At 50.7% G+C, this 20,438-nt stretch overlaps 1 protein-coding gene across 1 annotated transcript; it reads left to right on the top strand.

The window, feature by feature from the left end:
* Positions 1-83: 83 nt before the first annotated feature.
* LOC311156697 (microsomal triglyceride transfer protein-like) lies at positions 84-18,835 on the top strand (the record flags this gene model as incomplete). Its single annotated transcript, XM_084210882.1, has 18 exons — positions 84-282; positions 9,427-9,605; positions 11,069-11,212; positions 11,678-11,785; positions 12,333-12,449; positions 13,224-13,363; positions 13,444-13,600; positions 13,751-13,908; positions 14,110-14,275; positions 14,640-14,747; positions 14,862-15,074; positions 15,172-15,386; positions 15,956-16,053; positions 16,536-16,657; positions 17,122-17,349; positions 17,650-17,774; positions 17,965-18,135; positions 18,688-18,835. 18 exons carry the CDS (start codon positions 84-86, stop codon positions 18,833-18,835), a joined length of 2,796 nt encoding a protein of 931 aa, XP_084067008.1.
* Positions 18,836-20,438: the final 1,603 nt, after the last annotated feature.

Here is a 20,438-nt window from a genome sequence, read left to right as displayed (position 1 = left end):
TCCTTCACCGTTCTGCCGCCTCCCGGCGCTGCCGGCCCGCACCGGGGATCAGAACCCGAGTGCCTTCGGCTCGGCCGAGCGCAATGCAAACCCCGGCGGTGTCGGCAGGCGCGGGGCTGCCCCGCCTCACCCCGAGCCCCGGGCGGGGTCGCAGCTCGGCTTTCCCCGCCGAGCCCCTCGCTGCCGCCGGGGCTTCCCCACTGCCGGGGTTCGGCTTTGCCCGGCGGGCACGGCGGCTCCGCTTGGCCCCGGGCGACCTCACTGCCCCCCGTGGCTCCCCCCGTCCGGCGGGGCGATCCCCCGGCATCTGCCGGAAGGGCTCTGATTGCCCCTGATTACCGAAGCCTCACGCACCGTGTGCTAGAATGCCTCAAATATGTGCTGAAATGGTTCTTTAAAGTTCATCTTGTGTTTTTCTTGAACTCTGATTTCTCTGGCAATTGTTACTGGAGAGATTCAAAGCGGTAAATCCAGTGCCTGGCTGCTATTATTATTATTATTATTATTATTATTATTATTATTATTATTATTATTATTATTATTATTATTATTATTATTGCAAAATCTAATTTCTTTAACAGAAATGCTGATAACATTTCCCATATGGTATTACACTAAATACAATCTCGAGAAGATCCCGGTTCGTTGGACACTTTGCCATATTCTACATTGTTGTTTCTTTTGTTACAATTGTTCTTTAAAAGGTCTGAGTAAATTTATGGTTCCATAAAATTTGCGTCTACCATGAGTTTGTCTCAATGTTAAATTACATAGGGTCAATGTATTTGTCACACTTTTCTAATCCCTCCAGTAAATCCATCATGCCGTTTTTCAACCACGCTTTGTTCACATTTTCAGTGCTTTTTGATATTAATAGCATCAGAATAAGTTACATTTTGTAGTACCCAGAACTTTTAAGGATATTGATTGTTAGTTCGGTTATCTTTTATTCGAATATGATTTTAGTGTTGGTAAGATTATAGGCAAAGTTAGATCCGACTAATGTTACATTTTGTTACTCTGTTATTTTTGTTGAGAGTAATTTATTTCAAGGTGTACTTCTGTCAGGTTTGAGTGTTGCTGAATTTGGCTGAGGTCAAATTTCAGTCTTCTTCACTTTAAGCCATTTCATGTTCTATTCCAGTTTTATTAACATCCGTTTTTATTCAGTATTAAAGATGTTAACTTTAAGTTTTCTTATATGTACCTGTAATTCTACTGAGGTGACATTGAATTGCACTGCAATTCATCTTAAGTCCTAAGTTAATTTTGTTTAAATATGTTTGTCTACATTGCAAGATGTGGTTATTTTTATTTTGTCCAAGAGGTAAGACCAATCCAACTAAAACAGCTGTGATGAAGCACTGATAAACACCTGCTTTTGGGTAGAAGCAGATACAGTTTGTTGGGCCCTTGATCCTCTCACAGGTTGCACAGGTGTCAGTGCTGCACTGCCTGACAGGATCATTCACTGTGATCTCTTCTGGTTTATCTTCCATAGATAACACAGCAGGGTGGGGGGTTGTTCTACATTATGGCTGTTATCCATTGTCAGCTGTTCAGTGTTTCACTGGTATGGATACAGGAATGCTGGAAGAATATTGTCTGCAATTCCTGAGACAGGCACTGCTGATCTCTTGGTTCCATCATGTCAATTCACTCATTTTTAGAACAGGCATTATTCATAAGGTATCATTACCTTATTGATAGCTGGCTTTTCATGAGCTGTGCCATCTCTTTGTGTGACTGTCTACAGACTGGTGTCACTTTGGGATCTCTCTGGTTTGTTCCCCAGCTGCAGGTGCATCTCTGTGCCCAGGCTGCCTGCAGCCCTTCCCTGCACTGCCTTCTCAGCCTTTGGACCCTCCTCTTGTTCCAGCAGGGTTGCTGTGCCTTGAGCCAGGGCTGTCTCATCATTTTCCTGTGTTTTCAGAGCTCCAGGATAAGATCTCTGGGCTCTGTCAAAAGCCCCATCTGAGCTGGGCTCCTGTGGTCTTTGCTGACCCTTTTGTGACCCATCCTGATGGGCCAGGGCTGTGCCCTGCTGAGGGCAAGGCAGCTTCTGCCCTGTGGGAATCAGACACAGCCCCAGCTATTCTCACAGGAGGGGATTTGCCTCAATTTAGCCTCCTAAAACAAGGGCAAATTCAGTTTCCCCTTCAATTTCCCTCGACAAAGAGCATTCTGGGGGCTTTAGGACATCTTTTTGTCCGTAAAGATCCCTTGAAATGGAGGCTCCCCCTCGATGGAACAGAGGCACATCAAGAGGTTCCTCTCAAGAGAAGACCTATAAAAGCAGGGGCAGCCGTGTTTGCTCTCAGTTTGAACCTGAAGATGAAGAAAATGGGGCTCTTTCCCTCAATTCAAACAGCAACCATAAAGGGTTCTCCTTTAATTTAAACATGAAAATTATGGAAAATAGAGGTGGCCACCGAGAGAGGCACCACCAAGGGAGGCACTCTAAAAGGTGAAAAAGTTGTGTTTTCCTTCAGCTGAGACCCTTCAAATCACAGGTCAATGGGGATCCTCGACAGTTCAAACACAATTACAGAAAAGCTTTCCCCCCTCCATTTCAATCCCTTTTCTCCTCTCAAGCCCCCATTTTTGTGTGGACTGGGGTTACTTCTCCCTCCTCACTGATCACCCCTGGGGCTGCTGCACCCTGCAGAGTGCTGAGGAGTTCCCTGCCAGTTCCCTGCCAGTATCCCTCTTCCTGGCAAGCCCCGGCAGGGATGGGGAGAGCACTGGGCAGGAGCTGGGAGCACTATTCCTTCCCAGGGCTCCTGATATCCCTCCCAGTGCTCCTTCTTGGTCACTCCCGCTGCTCCCACTCTCCCTCCCAGCTCCCTCCTGGCATTCCCTGTGCTCCCAGTTCACTCCCAGTGTTCCCAGATCTCTCCCAGTGCTCCCAGCAGCAAAGCACCGGGGGCACTGCATGGTGTGCTCTTGAAGAGGCAAGACTTGATCTGTGAGGAGAGAAAACCCGGCTGGGAAAGCGTTCCCTGCAGAGGAAGGTGTCTCCCCTCTCTGAGCGCAGAGGGAGCTCAGTCTCCGGTGTTGGCTCCGAACCGTTCAGGCTCCGAGTCCGAGTGCCCGAAATTGGCTGGGCCCACTTGCCAGCGCACTGCTCAGAGCTCACAGGGCTGAGGGGGCAGTGCAGATGAAATCATTAATGCTCCTGGGCACTGCTTTAGCTCTGAGCTACACACTGGCACGCAGGAACAAAACCCTTACCGAGGATGGGATTCTCTTGCTGGCACAGGAAGAGAAGGAGAAATCTGACAGGAACATTCTTCATCATTCTGCCCGGGCTCTGTCAAACACTCCAGCCTCTGCACCTCGGGAAATAACAAGTGGCTTCTAAGGAGTGACTTTGATGTCAGTGAGCAGGTTATAATGGATTAATCTCACACTGAAAGGGCCGCGTCTTCACACCCTACTGCTCTCTGCATCAGCCAAAGAGTTTGGAGGCTGCTGCCCAGCGAGCTCCTGAGTTGTACCTTCCTTGTCAATCTTATCTGCCCCTTGTTTAATTGTAAAAAAACCCCAAAATGCAGGGAGCACTGGCCCAGGGTCTCAGGACTTGCATATCTCTTCCAAAGAAAGGGAAAAAAGAGTGTTTGTCCCAGACTACAGAGTTTAAAAGTTCATGTTAACTACATATATTTTGGAAAGGAAAAGACAAAGAGTAAAATATCAATTGCTGTGCCAGTGGTGCTCCAGCCCATTTCTGTTCTCTTTCACTTGTAGCATCTCTCAGGATACTTTAAAAAACCTAAACCAAACAAACAAACAGACAACGAAAAAAAAACAAACCCAACAAAAAACCCACCCTGAATTTTAGCTGAAGGAGAAGCAATCTGGCTGCAGGCTTGTGGCACTCCAGTGCCTGAGTTCCAGTAAGGGAGCTCATCCCCTCTGCAGTTACAAGCCAGATCCCAAAGTCCTGAGCATCAGCTTTCAACTTTTTGATCACTGAACTGTAAGAAAAGCTGCTGGGGAGGGCCATGCTCCAGGCACATCTGTGGCATTTCCTCTGCCCAGCTCTCTGAGCTCAGCTCGAGTCTTTTCCTCTCCTTGCTGGCTTTGGCTCATGCATTCCTTGAGGGGCTGGCCCTGCACTGACCAGAGCATGGACTGACCATCAGACAAACAGCTTCTGGCAGGGTGGGTCTGTCCTAAATGGAGCATTTCCCAAAGGAATGCCAGGGCCTTAATTTCACTGACTCCAGATGGCTTTCAAAGGAACCTGGTGTAATGCACTCCATTTCTAAACAAGGAGTGCACAAGGCTCCTGCACTCCCTGCCAGGGCCATTCTTTGAGCCTTGCAGAAAGGCTTTAAAGCAGCACAGAGCTTGGGAAGCACCAACAACTTCATCCAAAATGCAAATCAATAGCCTGGGCAGAGCCTGACTTTAAAACCTGTTTTAAACCTGAATTAAAGAGCAGTTGCATTGCCAATTGACAAGATGAGAAAGGTTTCCTTTGCAGTTGTTGAGATGACAAAGCAAGGGAGAGGATGGAGCATGGAGTGGGGGGAAGAAGGGGAAAACCTTCATTTGCACAGTGAGGTTTTAACCATCACGGTCACATCTCAAGGACTTGGAGAAACCATTCTAATCTCAAGCAAGTAGACTTTCCTGGATATTTCTGATTTCCAGAAGAGCCTGAGGAAGCCCTCAGCAGCAGGAGATTGGGATAACTGCAAGGCTGGTTTCTGGAGCAGAGGGAGCAGGGTGTGCTCCTCAAAGCCAGACCTGCACCCACAGCAGCCAGAAGGTAGAAAAACAAGGATCCAACAAAGCCTTAAGTGGGGAACGGGTTATCGAGGGTTTTATAAGGAAAGAACAAGGTCTGGGAAACAGGACCTGGAGGGTGAGAGAGGAAGGAAAACAGGAGGCAGCTGAGGCCTCTTCAGATTAAAACAGAAAAGAGAAAAGAAGGGAGGAGGAAAGGAAAGGCTGGGAATAAATTCTAACTCAGTTGGGGCTGGGTTAAAGGTAATAGAGGGAAGCTGTAGAAAGAGGAGACTTCTTTATAGCAGCAAAGTACTGGGATAAATTCACTATAGAAACTGAGAAATCTCTATCAGCAGCAGCTCTCTGTTCAGGCATCCATTCCCCATGCCAAAGCCAGGCTCAGGGAGCTGGGCCAGAAAACATTCCCAGGTTGATCCCAGCCTCATTTTCCAAAAATTACTCATAAATATAATGGTGCACTAACACAGCAAAGTCTTTTTTCTCAGTTTATCAGGCTTTGAGATGCCTCAGATTGAGATGCAAACCCAGCTCCCGTCACTTTGCTGTGCTCAGACTTTCCCCCTTTCCTTGCTCCAATCTCTTTAGCAAGCAACAGCTCATAGGGAGCCAGCCAGGCCAGGGGCTTTTCCACAGCTTGTTTCAGGCAAAGAGAAGGAGAGAAAATAAAGAAAAAGGCAGACAAAAAGGAGGCTGTCCTGGAAAGTGCAGCCTGGCAACCTCCAGACAATGAAACACAAAGCAGCCAGACAGCTCCTTGCAAGAGGGGGCTCACCAGCCTCTCCCCACAGGGCTGGGGGGAGAAGCTCTTTTCATACATCTCACCACAGCCTCATCCCTGGTGTGGGCTGTTCTCCTCCACAAAATCCATAGGTGTGTGCCTGCATAGGAAATTGCTAAACAACTGCCTAAAAGACACAGGTGGGACAGGGGGCATTTCTGTCTTACAGACCAGCTTGGGTGAGCTGGCTTAAAAAATACATATATATCTATACACACACACACATATGTCTGGTCCAAAGCCAGGCCTGTAAATATATATTTATAAAGCTCCAGTGGCAAAAAGGGAGGTGACAAGGCAGGGAAAGATGCTGGGGATGGGGTGGGGGGGACTTTTGGAGCTAAAGGTCATTTAGAAGAGAAGGAAATCGAGGTTTGCAGGCTGTGATGCAGCAGCCCCTGTCACTCCCATGCAGGTGAGTGCAGCCTGGCCACCCTTTGCCAAAGTCCAGCCTGATGTCACAGCTCAGGGTGGTGAGGTCCCTGTGTGCCTCTCTGACCTGGGCACGCTGACCTGGTCACTCTGACTGCCCCTGCTCTGCTCTGCCCGTGGCTTTCAGAGCTGCCCCAGCAGGTCCAGCAGCCAGGTCCCTTCACTGCACACAAGTGGGGGCTCACATTTCCCTGGGGTGGTACACGAGGGGCTGGGGGAGCACCCAGGATTCCAGCAGCTCTGATTTTAGGAACATCCATCTGCCCACAGGTGTCCAAAGTTCCATAAGGCACCTTTCCCAGAGCATGGCAACCCCAGATGGATTTGAGAAGAGTGCTTCACAAAGCTTTGAACTCCCCCTGGGTTCTTCTGCTTTATTCTTTTTCACAGATTCTCTCAGTTGCAAAAGGAAGGAGCAGGTTTGGATTTCGAGAAACCAGGTTTTCTCCCAGTTTTTCACATCCTAATCCTGGAAAGTCTTGGCAGCCAGACCTAAACAAGCAACCTGCCAAAGTTCAGCTCCACTTTGAGGCATCCTTATCAGCAGGTTTTTTTCACAGGCTGTTTCTGCTTGCCTTTCCTCTCCAGGTATTTTATTGAGCTGCAGCCAGCAAACATTCTGGGACCTCACCTTCAGGGCTTAGACCCTCCACCACCACCTCACCCTGAAATGCTTCCTTTTCCCCCATGCTGGATAAAGAACCAAAACTTCCTGTGCTCAGCATGCTCTGAAAAGTGTGCTTGACTCTCACACTGCACTGCAGAGCACAAATCCCCCAGAGCCATAACATGCTTTGTGTTGGAAGGAACCTTAAAAATCACCCAGTTCCAACCCCCTGCCATGGGCAGGACACCTTCCCCTGTCCCAGGCTGCTCCAAGCCCCACTCAGCCTGGCCTTGGGCACTTCCAGGGATCCAGGGGCAGTTGCTCTGGGCCATGGGCTTCTCTGCCCATGCCAGGGGGTTGAGAGAGAATGGTCTTTAAGGTCCCTTGCACCTCAAACCATTCTATGATTCTATACAAAAAGCTTTCCCAGGACCCTGAGCTGCATCACCGCCCCTTCCTGTGGTGTCTTTAGGAAACAACCAAACTCAGCAATCAGAGGGTTCATGCACTAATAAAAATCCTGCATGGTTAGTGGGCCAAGGGATGTAGAGATGGATTTCCCAAGCCCTTTCCCGTTTCTTTCTGGGGGAAGCCGCGCTCCCCGTCCCCTCCAGCCTGGCCCTTTCATCACTTTGAGCCCCAGGCTGCAAATCCCAGTCTCCAGCTAAAAGGATGGAAAAGCTGTTTCCCCCCTTCCCCCTTCTGGGTCTCTTCTTTTGAAAGCAGCTGTCTTCCATCCCGTGATGGGAAGAGCGAGATCTCCAAAAGACAGAGCAGCTTTCTGAGCATCCCCCTCCCGTATCAGGACAAAGTGGCAATTTCTCCTCCCCTCGGTGCTTCTGGCTGCTCTTTTCCTTCCAGCTTTCCTCGCCTCCCGCCGGCCTTTGGCGAAGCTCAGCTGATTTCCAAACCCTCCGCGGCTGCGGGGGGCTGGCACAAAGGTTTAATAATTTCCCTTTCCTTGGGTAAGGCGGGGACAGGGGGAAGGTCGGGCCCCAGCGCCCGGCACTGCCGAGCTCGGCGCTTTTGCTCTGCTGTCCCTCTCTCCCGCCCCCTCCCTTCCCTGCTCCTGCCCGGCTCCCGGAGCCCACCATGGATCCGCAGGCAGGCTGGGGATGCTTCTGCCTGCTCTGCTTTTCCCTCCTGAGAGCAGCCGAAGGTGAGAGAGGCTTTGGGCTGGTTTGGGTCAGGGGACTCCACGGGGTCTGGATGCCCGGGGAGGTGAGATGCTCATCCCAGCATTTGTGCTCCCAGTCCTCAGCCAAACAGGGAACAGGGACTGGCAAACTGCAGACAGCATGAGCATCTCCCGAGGCTGGGAAATTTTGGGGGTTGTGAAAGTCTTTTTAGGGGGGGGTGAGGAAAACCGGAGAGCTGGAGCTTTTTAAACTGCACACAGTGCAAAACTCTTCAGTCTGTCTCACAGAGGAAAGCCCCAGGGACGGAGCTGGGCTTCCATTGATTCATTTGTTGTTAAAAGCAGCAAAGCTGCAAAACGTTTCAGAAGTCCAGCAAGTGCATCAAATTTGCAAGAGAATTTCGAGTGACTTCAGAAAAGAGATTTGACTGCTTTTGTCATGGCAAAGGCAGCCCTCCCCCCTTCAATCCCACTTGTATATGAGCAAGGGAAGGGACTTCAAATAAGTCTAGAGAAATAAGATTAAAGCAGAGAGTTTTGATCTAAAGCTGTCCCACCAACTTTATTGTGCCTTAGCACAGAGACAGTGATTTAATTAGGAGTTAAAAGTTCCGATGGAAAACTCATACTATGAAGGATTCTGCTTCTTTTCCCCCCTAAAAGTGTTGATTGTGCCCCAGTTAACCAGTGCTGAAAAGGCACTGGAGATATCTATGTTCAGGAAACTTCCCTTCAGGATTAAAGTGTGTTTCTGGCATTTCTAAAAGTCCTGAAGTGCCCAAGCAGAGCTGCTGCTCTGCCCATCCTTTTTAAGGCAGGGCTGGAAACATGAGCAGGAATCACCCAAATACCCAAACCACAGGCACAAATAATTGCCCAGGAAAACCTTCCCATCAGCTAGCCTTCCCTCCCAGGGGATGGAGTGACCCAGGCCATCAGCACCCCTGCAAGTCTGGGTGCCCTCTGGGACTGAGGTGATCCATTGTCACCATCCAGTCAGGAACAGGAGTGGAAGTGACACAACTCCAGGCTGATCAGGAGGCAAAAAACTTACTTTATTACACTCTCTCACAAAATTTATAACCAACATAATTCATCCAGAACCTGACTGGTTCTTAACAACACCTGTCACCCAATTGGTTAATTAAGGAACTGCTATTGTAGGGGTTTCTGATGTGGGTGTAATTAGTATTGACTCTGAGATGTAGAAGGTTGAACTATTGTTTTATCTTTTTATACTATATTATCTATTCTATACTATACTATAGAAACTCGTAACTCTTTTCAGTTTGTTTGATACAGCTTTGACCTTGTTAGTTAACTAATTAAAACACTATTGCTCTTTGGTAAATAAATCTCTCTAGCACAGTCTATATTTGCTTAGTAACAGGTGTAGCAAGTGGAGATAAGAATTGGTTCAATTCTGTCTCTGAGCTTTCTTGCAGCCTTCCCAGGGATACATGCCTGGGAATGCCTGTGCCTGCTCTCTGTGGCCAGAGAGTTGCTGCCACAAGGAATCACCCTTCTAAACACCTTATGGAAAACAACTGTTCAAAACACCAGCTGCAAAACCTTAAGATAAGAATTGTTTTAATTCCTTCCTCTGAGCTTCTCACAGCTTTTCCCAGAACGATGCCTGGGGAATTATCCATTTCTCTCAGCATCCACAATCCACGACTGCTTACCTTCAACACTTCCATCTTTCCACAGGGAATTTGCTGCCTTCCTTCCAGCCCAGGAGCCTGTATCAGTACCAGTACTCCCTGGCTGTCCAGCTGCAGCACACCTCCACACCATCCCCGTGGGGAGCCTGGCTGCAGGCTGAGGCACTGATCCATCTGCAGCAGCTCTGGAGGGACCCGGCCGGGGAGGAGCTGCTCCAGCTGCAGGTGTGTACAGGGGTGTGCAGCCATCCCAGCCAGGGATTCCTGCTGGGAACACCCCAGGAACTGCAGGTGTGTACAGGGGAGTGCAGCCATCCCAGCCAGGGATTCCTGCTGGGAACACCCCAGGAACTACAGGTGTGTACGGGGTGTGCAGCCATCCCAGCCAGGGATTCCTGCTGGGAACACCCCAGGAACTGCAACCCTGTTGGTTTCTCAGGGTCTGGATTGAAGGTACTTGAGACAGCAGTTCATGTTTGGACTCAGGTGTTTATTATTTCCTATCAGTAAAGCAGTCTCACTGCTGTGAACTTTGTCACTGTGGTCACCAATTGTTGTGGTGTTGTGGGTCCCCAAGATGAGGTGAGAGATGAAAGATCTGACTCCAAGTTCTTAGAAGGCTGATTTATTCTTATTCTTATTCTTATTCTTATTCTTATTCTTATTCTTATTCTTATTCTTATTCTTATTCTTATTCTTATTCTTACTCTATCATATTCTATTCTATCATATTCTATGCTATGCTATGCTATTCTATCATATTCTATGCTATGCTATGCTATTCTAATTTTAATTATATACTAAAACCATACTAAAGAAACAGAGAAAGGAGACATCTGAAGGCTAGACAGGAATGAACAATAAAAACTTGTGACGGACTCAGAGTCTGACACAGCTGGCTGGGATTGGTCATTAAGTAAAAACAATTCACATGGAACCAATCAAGGATGCACCTGTTGGTAAGCATCCTCCAAACCACATTCCCAGCCATCAGATAATTATTGTTTATATTTCTTTTCTGAGGCTTCTCAACTTCTCAAGAGAAAAATCCTGGCAAAGGGATTTTTCATGAAATATCATGGTGACAGGCAGCTTTTCATTAGAAGGCACAAAATGGCCAACAATCTCTTGGTACAAGGACTTTTAAGACTAAACTATCCAATTAAGAACTGACACCTGGATTATTTTCCCTTTTAACCCAATAACTGACCCCAAAAAGCTGCAATGGGGACTTTTCTGCCCAATTACAAAATGCCACCCAAACCCATGAAGAAGGAGGAAGAAGCAGCATGAGGAAGAAGCCCAGGAAGACACCCTGTGCCCTCCATCCTGCTTCCATCCACAACACACTAAAAATCCCAAACCCGAAACTTCTCACCTAAGTGATGCACCCACACTGCTCTCTAGAATCTATTGCACACTTTTGTGGGTTCCAGTCTATTCTGGAGTTTAGGAAACTTTCTCCATGGATGAGGGTCAGAGTCAGAGCTCTCCTGGGGGTTAGGGCACCCCAGAGCAGACAGAGAAATATTCCCAGTGCCCTGGGTTTGCACACAACCCCTTCCATTTGTAGCCCACGCCAGCTGAAAGATGACCTCTCTGACCAAATCCACTGCCTGCAGGGGAAATGCACACCAGCTTTAGAGCAGACACTTGGTCACTGCTTTCTGCCTCTTCTGCTCTTGTAGATCCATGACCTGAAGGCCCAACACCAGCCAGGAGAGGAGAGGAGCCAGGACAGCGCCGGAGGCTCCCCTGTAGAGATTGCACTGAGCCCAGAGGCACGGGCAGAGCTCCAGCAGCCAGTGTTCATCTCCTGGAACCGTGGGAAGGTCAGCTGGACACCTCCTGGGCTTGTCCATGCCCTCTGCAAAGCATTCTGTCCTCATCCTAAATTTCCTGGGCTATGAAGCCCATAGGGGCTCCTGCTACACCTCTGATTTCAAAGAAGGACAGAGTGGCCAGTGCTGGACCCCACAAGGAGTCCCATGCTCCAGGAGGACTCAGCTGGAGCTGCAGAATCCCATGTTAAAGCTCTTCAGTCCTAACCACAGGATATAAGCTCCTTTCTGGCCTTCTCCTCTAAGGCTATGCACCCCAGGGTGGGAAGGAAAGGGAAATTTTGTGTTCTTGCGTTCACAGAGCTCACGCTATTGAGGGATAAGGGCCTCCTTGAGAAAATTCCTCAGGTGTCTAGAGGGTGTTCTCAGGTTCCTCTTTGTCAGGGAAGGCAGCAGGGAGCCTGCAGGGACCCCAGAGATGTCCCCTCAGCCAGGCACCCCCTCCTGCCCTCCCAGGTCACAGCTTTCTACGGGAATGAAGCAGAAAACATCCTGATCTCCAACCTGAAGCGAGGCATCCTCAGCCTGTTCCAGTTTCAGCCCCATGCTGGCACCACAGTGGAGGTAGGTCCAGAGCTGGGACCAAAAATCAGAGATGCACCAGGAGAGCTGGCCCTGCAGCCCAGCCAGCCCACGAGCTTCAGCAGAGGGGGCAAAATTCAGGATAAATAACATTGGGTCTGCTGCTCCAACCAGGCTCTGAGCAAGGATGACTCTTGGAAAGGCAGAAAACTTAAAATAACTTAATTTTCAGCGATTGGCACACCTTACAAAATCACAGCCTTTCCCTGGACAGTAGGAACAGCAGAGGAGAAACTCCACAAGCATTCCTGCCAACAGGATTTGCATTGCCAGCAGGCAGCTGGAATGACCTTTGAACAACATGAAATAACCTCAGAACCCCAAATGCAGTCACAGAGATGCTTAATTAAATCTTAATTTAGAGCCTGAATTTGCAAAGATGCCCAGATGGACTTGGAGCTATCCAACCACCCCCTGATTTGTCCCACTTTCTGGATTTTAGCTGCTGTTCTCTTTGCTAGGCTGGCCTTTGTGCCTGTCCTCTCCACAGAGTGTTTAATACTCATGGTCACTCCCATTTGTGTTTCAGGAAGATGCCTCTGGAAGCTGCCAGGTCACCTACACCGTGTCCAACCATTCCATCACCAAGGCCAAAGATCTCCTCAGCTGCTCCAAGCCAAAGTCTGGATTCACCTCCATGAACAAAGCAAGTCCATTGCTCTCACTCTGGGGGGCTCAGCAGGGCCATCCCCAAAATCCTTTTGCAGGTGGCTTGGATTCCCATTCCCAGCTGGCTCCAGCCTTCTGCACCAGCTTGGGATCCAAAGTGGGATGCACCAGGATCCCTCAGGAGGGTCTTGAGGTGGGAAGGAGCAGTAAAGGTGCTCTGGGTCACCCCATCCCTGCTTTTGTTATCAGTTCTGAGCTGTCAGCTGATCCTGCTTGGGAAGCTGGGGATGCAGGGATGATCTCTGGGTCTCAGACTCCTTGCATGGGGGATTAGTTTGAGAGGATTCTGTTCTGCTGAAAGCAGTAGCTTGTGTTCAGCCCTGGCATAAACAGATGAAATCCCGTGGGTCTTAATGCAGGCATAGCTGCCATAACCAAAATTTAAGGTTTTTTAAAAAAAAATGTACAAATTCTACTGAATTCAACATAAAAATGGACATTCCCATGGAAACCCCAGGGGCCCTGGCAGGGCTCTCAACACCTCCTTGTTGTGCAAGTCCCTGTGGTGTCACCCCTCTGTCTCCCTGCATCAGCCATGGCTGGGAGCATCCCCTTGCTGTTGCCTTCTCCCACATCTGGGAAGAAGGCAGGCTCCTATGGATTTGCCTTTCCTACATTTTGCAAGTGAAGCAGGTGACTTTGTGGGCTGGAAAATTCTTTCTCTGCTGATGTAAAGAGAGAAATCTCCTGGGGAGAGGGCAAGGGGAAAAAAAAAGTTGCTTTTTTTTCTCGTTGCCTTTCCTTCCCCAAGATTTTTGGGGTGGAGTGGCAGCCCTCCAGCAGAAGCCAGTACGTGGTGAGGGACAGCCTGCTCCAGTCAGTCCTGGCAGAGGAAAGCCACGTGGTGGCTCCAGCCCTGAGATCCCGCTCCGGCATCAAAATCAGCTCAAGGTGAGGGACGATGATCCCAACCACTGGCCATGGAGGGTGGAAATCCCAAAACTTCCCACTGACTGTTTCTCCCTTCACAGGCAGCAGCTCCAGCTGGTGTCTCCTGCAATGCCTGGGCTGGCAGCAGAGGTGTCTGGACAAAGCCTCAAGGATGTGCTGGCTGGCACAGGGGCACGGCCCCAGCCCCTGGGCATGGCCAGCCTGCCCTTCAGGAGGGTCTGCACCCGCTGCCCGTCGGTCAGTGCTGCTGCTGACCCCCAAAACTCTCCCTCAACTTGTGGGGTTTGGGGTTAAACCCTGGTGGTGCTTCTGGAGGGGCTGCTTTGGTGTAAATGTTGTCCTGTGATAAAAGAGGCTAAACCCCCCTAACAAACCTCACCTTTGCAGCTGAGAGCCTTCCTGAAGGCTTTTGACAGGCAGAAAATCAGAACAGACACCTCGAGGGCGGCGACAGCCTGGCAGTTCCAGAGGTTCATCCGGATGCTGCGCAGTGCCAAGAGGAGGGATGTCCTGCAGCTGCTGAGGAGAGCCCCCCAGGAGACACGGTGAGAGCCCCTGGAGCTGACTCTCCAAAATTCTGAGTGTTGGACAAGGCAGCCAGGGTTGTGCTCCATGCACATCCCTGCTCCAGGCAGCCATCCTGGCTGGTGGCAGTGTTCCCTGGCCTCTCCCAATGCCCGTCCCATCCAAGCACTGCATGGTTTTGGTGGGCTGTGCCACTGCTGACTCCCCTCTTCCTGCTCCAGCCCCTTCCTGGTGGAGGCAGCCGTGGCCACACAGTCAGTGGCTTCCTTGGCAGCGCTCTCAGACTTCCTGGATTTCAGCCAGGAGCCCAAATCCCTCCTGGAGAAGTTTCTCTACGCAGCAGCTTTCTCTCCCCGGCCCTCAGGAGAGCTTCTCCAGCTCGTCCTGGTGAGTGTGGACACCTCCCTCTCTTCCCCATCCTGGGCTGGATCCACACACCATGGAGCAAGGGAAATCTTTCTGTAGAAACTGATTTTCCTGCTCGTGGGGTTGTTTCATGAGCATTTAACGGGACACTGGTGATGGGAGTAGATGCTCCCCAGAGGAGGATGCTTTCTACCAGTGCATTAGAGATAATAAAATCTTAACTTAGAGCCACAGCATTTTCTCCAATTAAATCATGCATGGCCTCCTTCAGGGCAGGTAAGTAGTTTTCCCTGACTTGCTTGAGATAAGAGGTAAAGCTTATTCCTTCTCTTTTTTTCCTAATTTCTTCTTTCCTGCTTCCTGTTACCCCTTTCCTGCTGCCCAGGACAAGCTGGATGGGAAGCAGCTGGCACCTGAGATCTGGGAGACAGGAATAGTTGCTGTGGGCTCTCTGGTGGGCAAGCTGTGCCAGCAGCAGCTCTGTGGGCTGCAGGTGGGTCCTCTCCACCCCCTCCCACTCGGCTTTTTGGGACACCCCCCAAATTCCAGGGGTGCCCAGAATCTCTCCTGTCCCTCACCTCCCTCTCCTGCTGGAAACCCCGAGCAGGTGGTGGAGCGTGGGGTGGAAACCATGCTCAGGGGGCTCAGAGGTGCTGAGGAGGAGCCCAGGGTGGTCATTTCCCTGCTGGCCCTGGGCAATGCCAGGCTCCCTGAGACCATCCCCACCCTCCTGGAGCACGCTGAGGACGGTCCCACGGCTGTCACCACGGCAGCCACCTCTGCCCTGCAGCGATTCCCCGCTGCCCACATCTCCAGCGAGGTAGGAGAGGAGGTTGTGAGGCTTGGTGCTCCCCTCCCCACTCCAAGCCAAGCTGCTGGGGTGCACTTGCACTCTTTTAATTACCCCTTCTCATCAGGTGAAGCAGGTGATGAGGAGGATTTTCCACCAGAAGAGGAAGAGTTATGACAAAACCTGTCGCCTGGCTGCTGCAGAAATGCTGCTGGATAACCACCCCCTGCCCATGGATGTCATCAACATCCTGCTGGCCACCAGGGAGATGGAGGCAGAGCTGGCCACCTTCCTGCTGCTGAAGGTGCAGAACAGCCTGCGTGACCACCACCCCCTGGCAAGGTGGGGCTTGAGGACTCCAGGGCGTTTTCCCTCTGCTCTGCATCGCCTTTTTCTCCTCCTCCTCCACAGTCCAGCTGTGGGTTTGGACCAGCAGGTCTTTAAAATGTGCTAGCATCATTCTGTGGGGGCTGCCTGGAATTCCTGGAGTAACAAGAGGGGTGCAGATGGCACACAGCCAGGTGAAACCTGATGTTCCTTGTCATCCTGCCCCCTGGCAGCAGGACCCAGGCTGGTGGTTTCAGCAGAAGCCTTGGAGGCTGAAGCTCTGGCTGCCAGGGCAGTGCACAATTTGTGCCTGCATTAATCTTCCTGTCTGCACAGAACAAAGCAAACACATTTTTCAGAGCTAAGCAAAAGCTGCTGGCACAAAAATATCTGCCTGGTTTATTCTAATAAGCCAGAGGAAAAGGAAATTCCAGGGTAGCCCACGTTTAATGCTTTCATTTTTTACTCACGCTGTTCTGGGCAGTCAGCAACCATGAGAAATACTTGGGCAAATTATATTTCCTTCTGTAGTGCCCCCTGACCTCCCTCCCAGTGCTGACACATCCTTTCCCTCTCTTTTCCAGGAAGATAATGAAAGACATCATGGGAGACCCACGGATAAACAATTACAACTTCTTCTCTAAAGTTGGCATCTCCTCTTCTTTCTCAGGACCTCTGGCAGGTGACAGCACAGAGGACACCTTGGTCCCCTCAGAGGGTGAAAGGAGGGGTTGGTGGGAAAATGCAGCTTCCAGAGGAGGATTCAGGTCTATAGAATGCCCCAAAATCTCAGGGAGGTTTTGAGAATGTCCCCCAGCACTGGCTGGCTGCCACCACCTGAGATATGAACATGCCTTTCTTTAACACAAGCTTTTCCCAAATCCTGCTGGTTTGAAAGAGGAGCTTCAGCTGGAGGTGAAACCAACAGCAGATTGCTGGTGGGACTTTCTGTGCTTTCCCTGACAAGTCAAGATATTTCACTCCATTCCTCAGTTCCTTTAGTATTTTTAATAAGATCTTCAGAGAGGAGGATTCTTGTAGTGACATCTAAAAGGAAGCACCAAACTTCAGAGACTGCAAAAAGCAGCACTTGCTAAATAGCTGCTGAATTCTTCACCCCTCATTTCTGCCAGGGGTGCTCATGGGCATCTCTCTGCCCTTCAGTCACCCAGGACCTGACTTCCACTTTTGGGCTGGACCTGCTGTTTTTGGAGGGCGGATTCCTGAGGAAGAGCGTCTCCGACTTCTCCCTGCTCAGCCACGGCCAGCGCCTTCGTGCAGCTCAGGTGCCACTGAGAGAGGGGCTGGGGGCTGCAGGGGGGTGACAACACAACCCAGGGGTGCCACTGCTGTCCCTGTGTCCCCTCTTCACCTCCTTCACCTCTGCCCTCAGCACATCCTGTATCAGAGAGAGGCAAATTCCCAAATAACCAGTGTGAAACCACACACTCCTGCTTGGGAGAAGGGAGACCCCTGCTACCCAAAAAAACAGAGGATGTCACACCTCAGGGTGCTCAGGGATGGCTTGGATGTCACACTGGCCCCTCAGGGTGCTCAGGGATGGCTTGGATGCCTCACTTGGCACATCAGGGTGCTCAGGGATGGCTTGGATGTCACACTGGTACCTCAGGGTGCTCAGGGATGGCTTGGATGTCACACTTGCACATCAGGGTGCTCAGGGAGGGCTTGGATGCCTCACCCAAGTCACTCCATGACTGATGTCCTGCTCCTGTCCACTTGTGTCTTCCAGGTGACCTTTGAAGCACAAGGGATGGAGTCGATGATGGGGGAAAACCTCTCGGAAGGGGAGGAGGAGCCGGAGCTCAGGGCTGGGATGGCAGCCACCTTCTTTGACGTCCAGCTGCGGCCAGTTGTCTTCTTCCAGGGATACACAGACCTGATGGCCAAGGTCCTGCTGAGCAGTGGAGAGCCCACCAGCGTGGTCAGGGGGAACCTCCTGCTGATGGACCATCACCAGGTACTGGGTGGGGAGGAAGCAGTGGCCCGTCTCCACACCACATCCCAGGGAATCCGGTGAAATGAGCCTGTGGATGCTGCACACCACAGACACAGATCTAGGAGGGAGGTGGCACTGCCAGATGTGTCTTGGGGTTGCTAAAGCAGTGGGACTTCTTCTTCTGCCATGGGAGACCCGTGGCTGGAGTTGCAGGGTTGGGATGGATGGACATTCTCAGCAGCCTCAAGGCCCTGCTGGTGTCAGCCACTCATCCAAGAGCAGTGCCTGGTGGCTGGAAGCTCTGCCTTTTCCATCTTCCAGGTGATTCCTCTGCAGTCTGGCCTCCAAGTGACTGTCAAACTGCAGGGTGGGCTGGGGCTGGACATTTCAGCTGACATGGACGTGAGCATTTGGGAGCAGGAGCTGAAAACCAGCGTCAGTGCCAGGTCAGCTTGGCTCTGGGAATGGGGGACAAGGGTGGGTTTCCTGATCTTCTCCTGGTGGGTCCAGCCTTTCCTGATGTTCACACAGATACTTTCCATGGCCAGACCTCTAACTGAGGTGTTTATGGAGTTGTTTGGTGCCCAGCTCAGGCCACTGCTCTGTGAGCAGACCCTACGTGCTTCTCTCTCCCAGGGGAAGCCTTGCCATGGATTTCCAGGCAGAACTGGATTCCCCTTTGCTGCAAGCCACTCTGAGGAGCCAGACAGAGGTGGAGACCTCCATCCACTTCGACACCAAGCTGAGGTTTTCCAGCAGCCCCGTGCTCATGTGCCTGCAGCTGAGAGAGGAACAGGTTCCATACAGGTAGCACCAGATCCTGTAGAAACCTCCTGGTGGGCTTGAGAGCAAGGAGGGGAGAGGAGGGGATTAATGGTTGCACTTACTGGGTGGGAATTGGTAGGGATGAGGGAAGGGCACCACAAGTTCCTGATATGAGTGGAAGCACCATCCATAAGTGCTGTTCTGATTTTTTTTTTATTTTCTAAGCCTTCTGATGTTTACATTCTCGTAGCAAACTTTCTCACACACTTTCTGTAAATAACTCATTGTTGTGCATTCTTTTATAGAAGAGGAGAACTTTGATGGACTGTTGGTTTGTCCAGTGTCATTGGAGTGGTGACACTGTCACCTCCAATCCACGGTCACTTTTAGAAAACCATAAACATTGGAGTCAGAAATTAAACTTCCCTTTCCCTCACCCCGAGAGCAGCGCCGTGTGCGCTTGTGTTGTTTCGTGTCCTGTGGCGACACACAAGACCACCAGGAGATGGTGTCTGGGCTGGTCTGGGAGGAGAAGGATGAGATCCCCACCACCACCCCACCTCCTGACCATGCTGCTGTCCCTGTGTCCCACAGAGAAGTCCTCACAGTGTCCCAGTCTGCCGGGAGCCAGAGCAGCGCTGCTCGGAGAGGCCGGCGTGGCACCGTGCCCGGCAGGGAATTTGCCTTGCACCAAACCAACTCCAAGGTCTGCAACCTCCTGCTGACTGCAGAAACAGAATGAGGAGTCACAGCACCTCGGGATTCTCCTCCACATCCACCTCTGAATGAGGAAAATGCTGCAAGAAGGACATCAGAAAGGACCACGGGAGGAGCTGCTGAAGAACAGACACATCCCGTGCTTCCAAACCTGCCCTCACACCCCAAAGGCTGAGATTTCCCTCTCCTGGACTCCTGTGTGCTGCAAAATGAGCTTTTTAGGAAAGAAAAGAGGGATATGGAGTATATGTTCTTTTTTTTAATTATGAGCCTGAAATGTTAGCACTGAGTGTCCTGGTTCAGGGGAGGAGACTTGCCTGGTTTTCTATCTGGAGACACCAATTGCAAGTGCTTTGGGTATGTACAGAAATGAATGCCCTGTATTTTCATATTGTCTCTGTTTGACTCTTAACTTTCTTGGGCACATGGAAGGGCAGAAGGGAGAGGCACTTCCAGCAGGAACCTGCTTTCTAGGTCTGTATTTAGGGTGCTCCCTTTCCTCTTCCTCCTCCTCTAGAGAGTGACAAAGGCAGATTTGTCATCCAGCTGATATTTGCCCCAAATATTTGCCCCAGCTGCACTCCTAGTCCCAAGGGATACCTGTCCACTATCTTTTCTAAGATACATGCTGGCAGCCTTGTCTCCCTCCTTGCTATGGATGCACTCGAAAATCTTTAATTGTTATTTCTTCTATTGACTCAGCTTTGCTTGCAGGCCAGCTGGCAAGCCCCTCCATATCCAGGCTGGCCAGCACAAGCAGTTTTCCGTGTTTTCTTTCCCCCTGCAAGTCACTCTTATTTTGCCAGGACATCCCCTGTAGCCCTCAGCAGAGCACATGGACACCACCCACCACATGGGATAATAAAACATTGTCTGCCTGTCTGCTCCAGATGGCTGCAGAGACAAAGCCACCATGAGAAAGAGTGAGGGAATGCATCTGAAAGAATGGGGAGGATCAGCTTTCCTTGGGAATTTAGTGGAGAGGCAGCTCTGAAGTGCTGGACAGAGCTCTCTGTGATCAGCCACTGCTTTCTCCTTCCTAAAATACAAAGAATTGTGTTTCCTGACTGCTGGGCACCAGAGACTCCCCAAACTCCACAAAAAATAAAAAATTTAAAAAAAATCAGTTTATATCTCACCAAAGTGCTGGAAATCCCAGCACTGACCTGTGGCAACAGCAAACCTCACATGAAGAAGCTGCAGCTGCACATCCCAAACCTCCACTGCAGGGCTGCCTTGGGACATGCACATCACAGCAGGATCCCTGCAGGGCATTCCTGGGACCTGCCCAGCTTCTCTGACAGCCACAGGGGCATCAGCCAGGAGCATCCCAGGAGCAGCAGCTGGCAGGGTGCTGTTATAACCTGCCCAGCAACCAGGAGTGCAGGAGAAAGCTGCAATAGGACACAGCAGCTGTGTCATGAGGAGATCCCTGCAGGAAAAGCTGGGGGGGAAAGCTCAGGGCCAGGGCTGCTGAGTCAGGCAGGGAAGTGGCTGAGCTGAGCCAACAAGGCTCCAGGGCTGAGATGAAATCCTTTGGCAAAAGCCACGAGAAAGAAAGCTGAAACTTTCCTAGAAAACTGTTCCACCCACTCCAACCCTGGCCAAGAGTGAGAGTGCTGAAGGGA

This window comes from Fringilla coelebs (assembly GCF_963513975.1).
Source record: "Fringilla coelebs genome assembly, chromosome: 8".
In the NCBI taxonomy this organism is placed as follows: Eukaryota; Metazoa; Chordata; class Aves; order Passeriformes; family Fringillidae; genus Fringilla; species Fringilla coelebs.
This window is presented reverse-complemented; position numbering and strand designations above follow the sequence as displayed.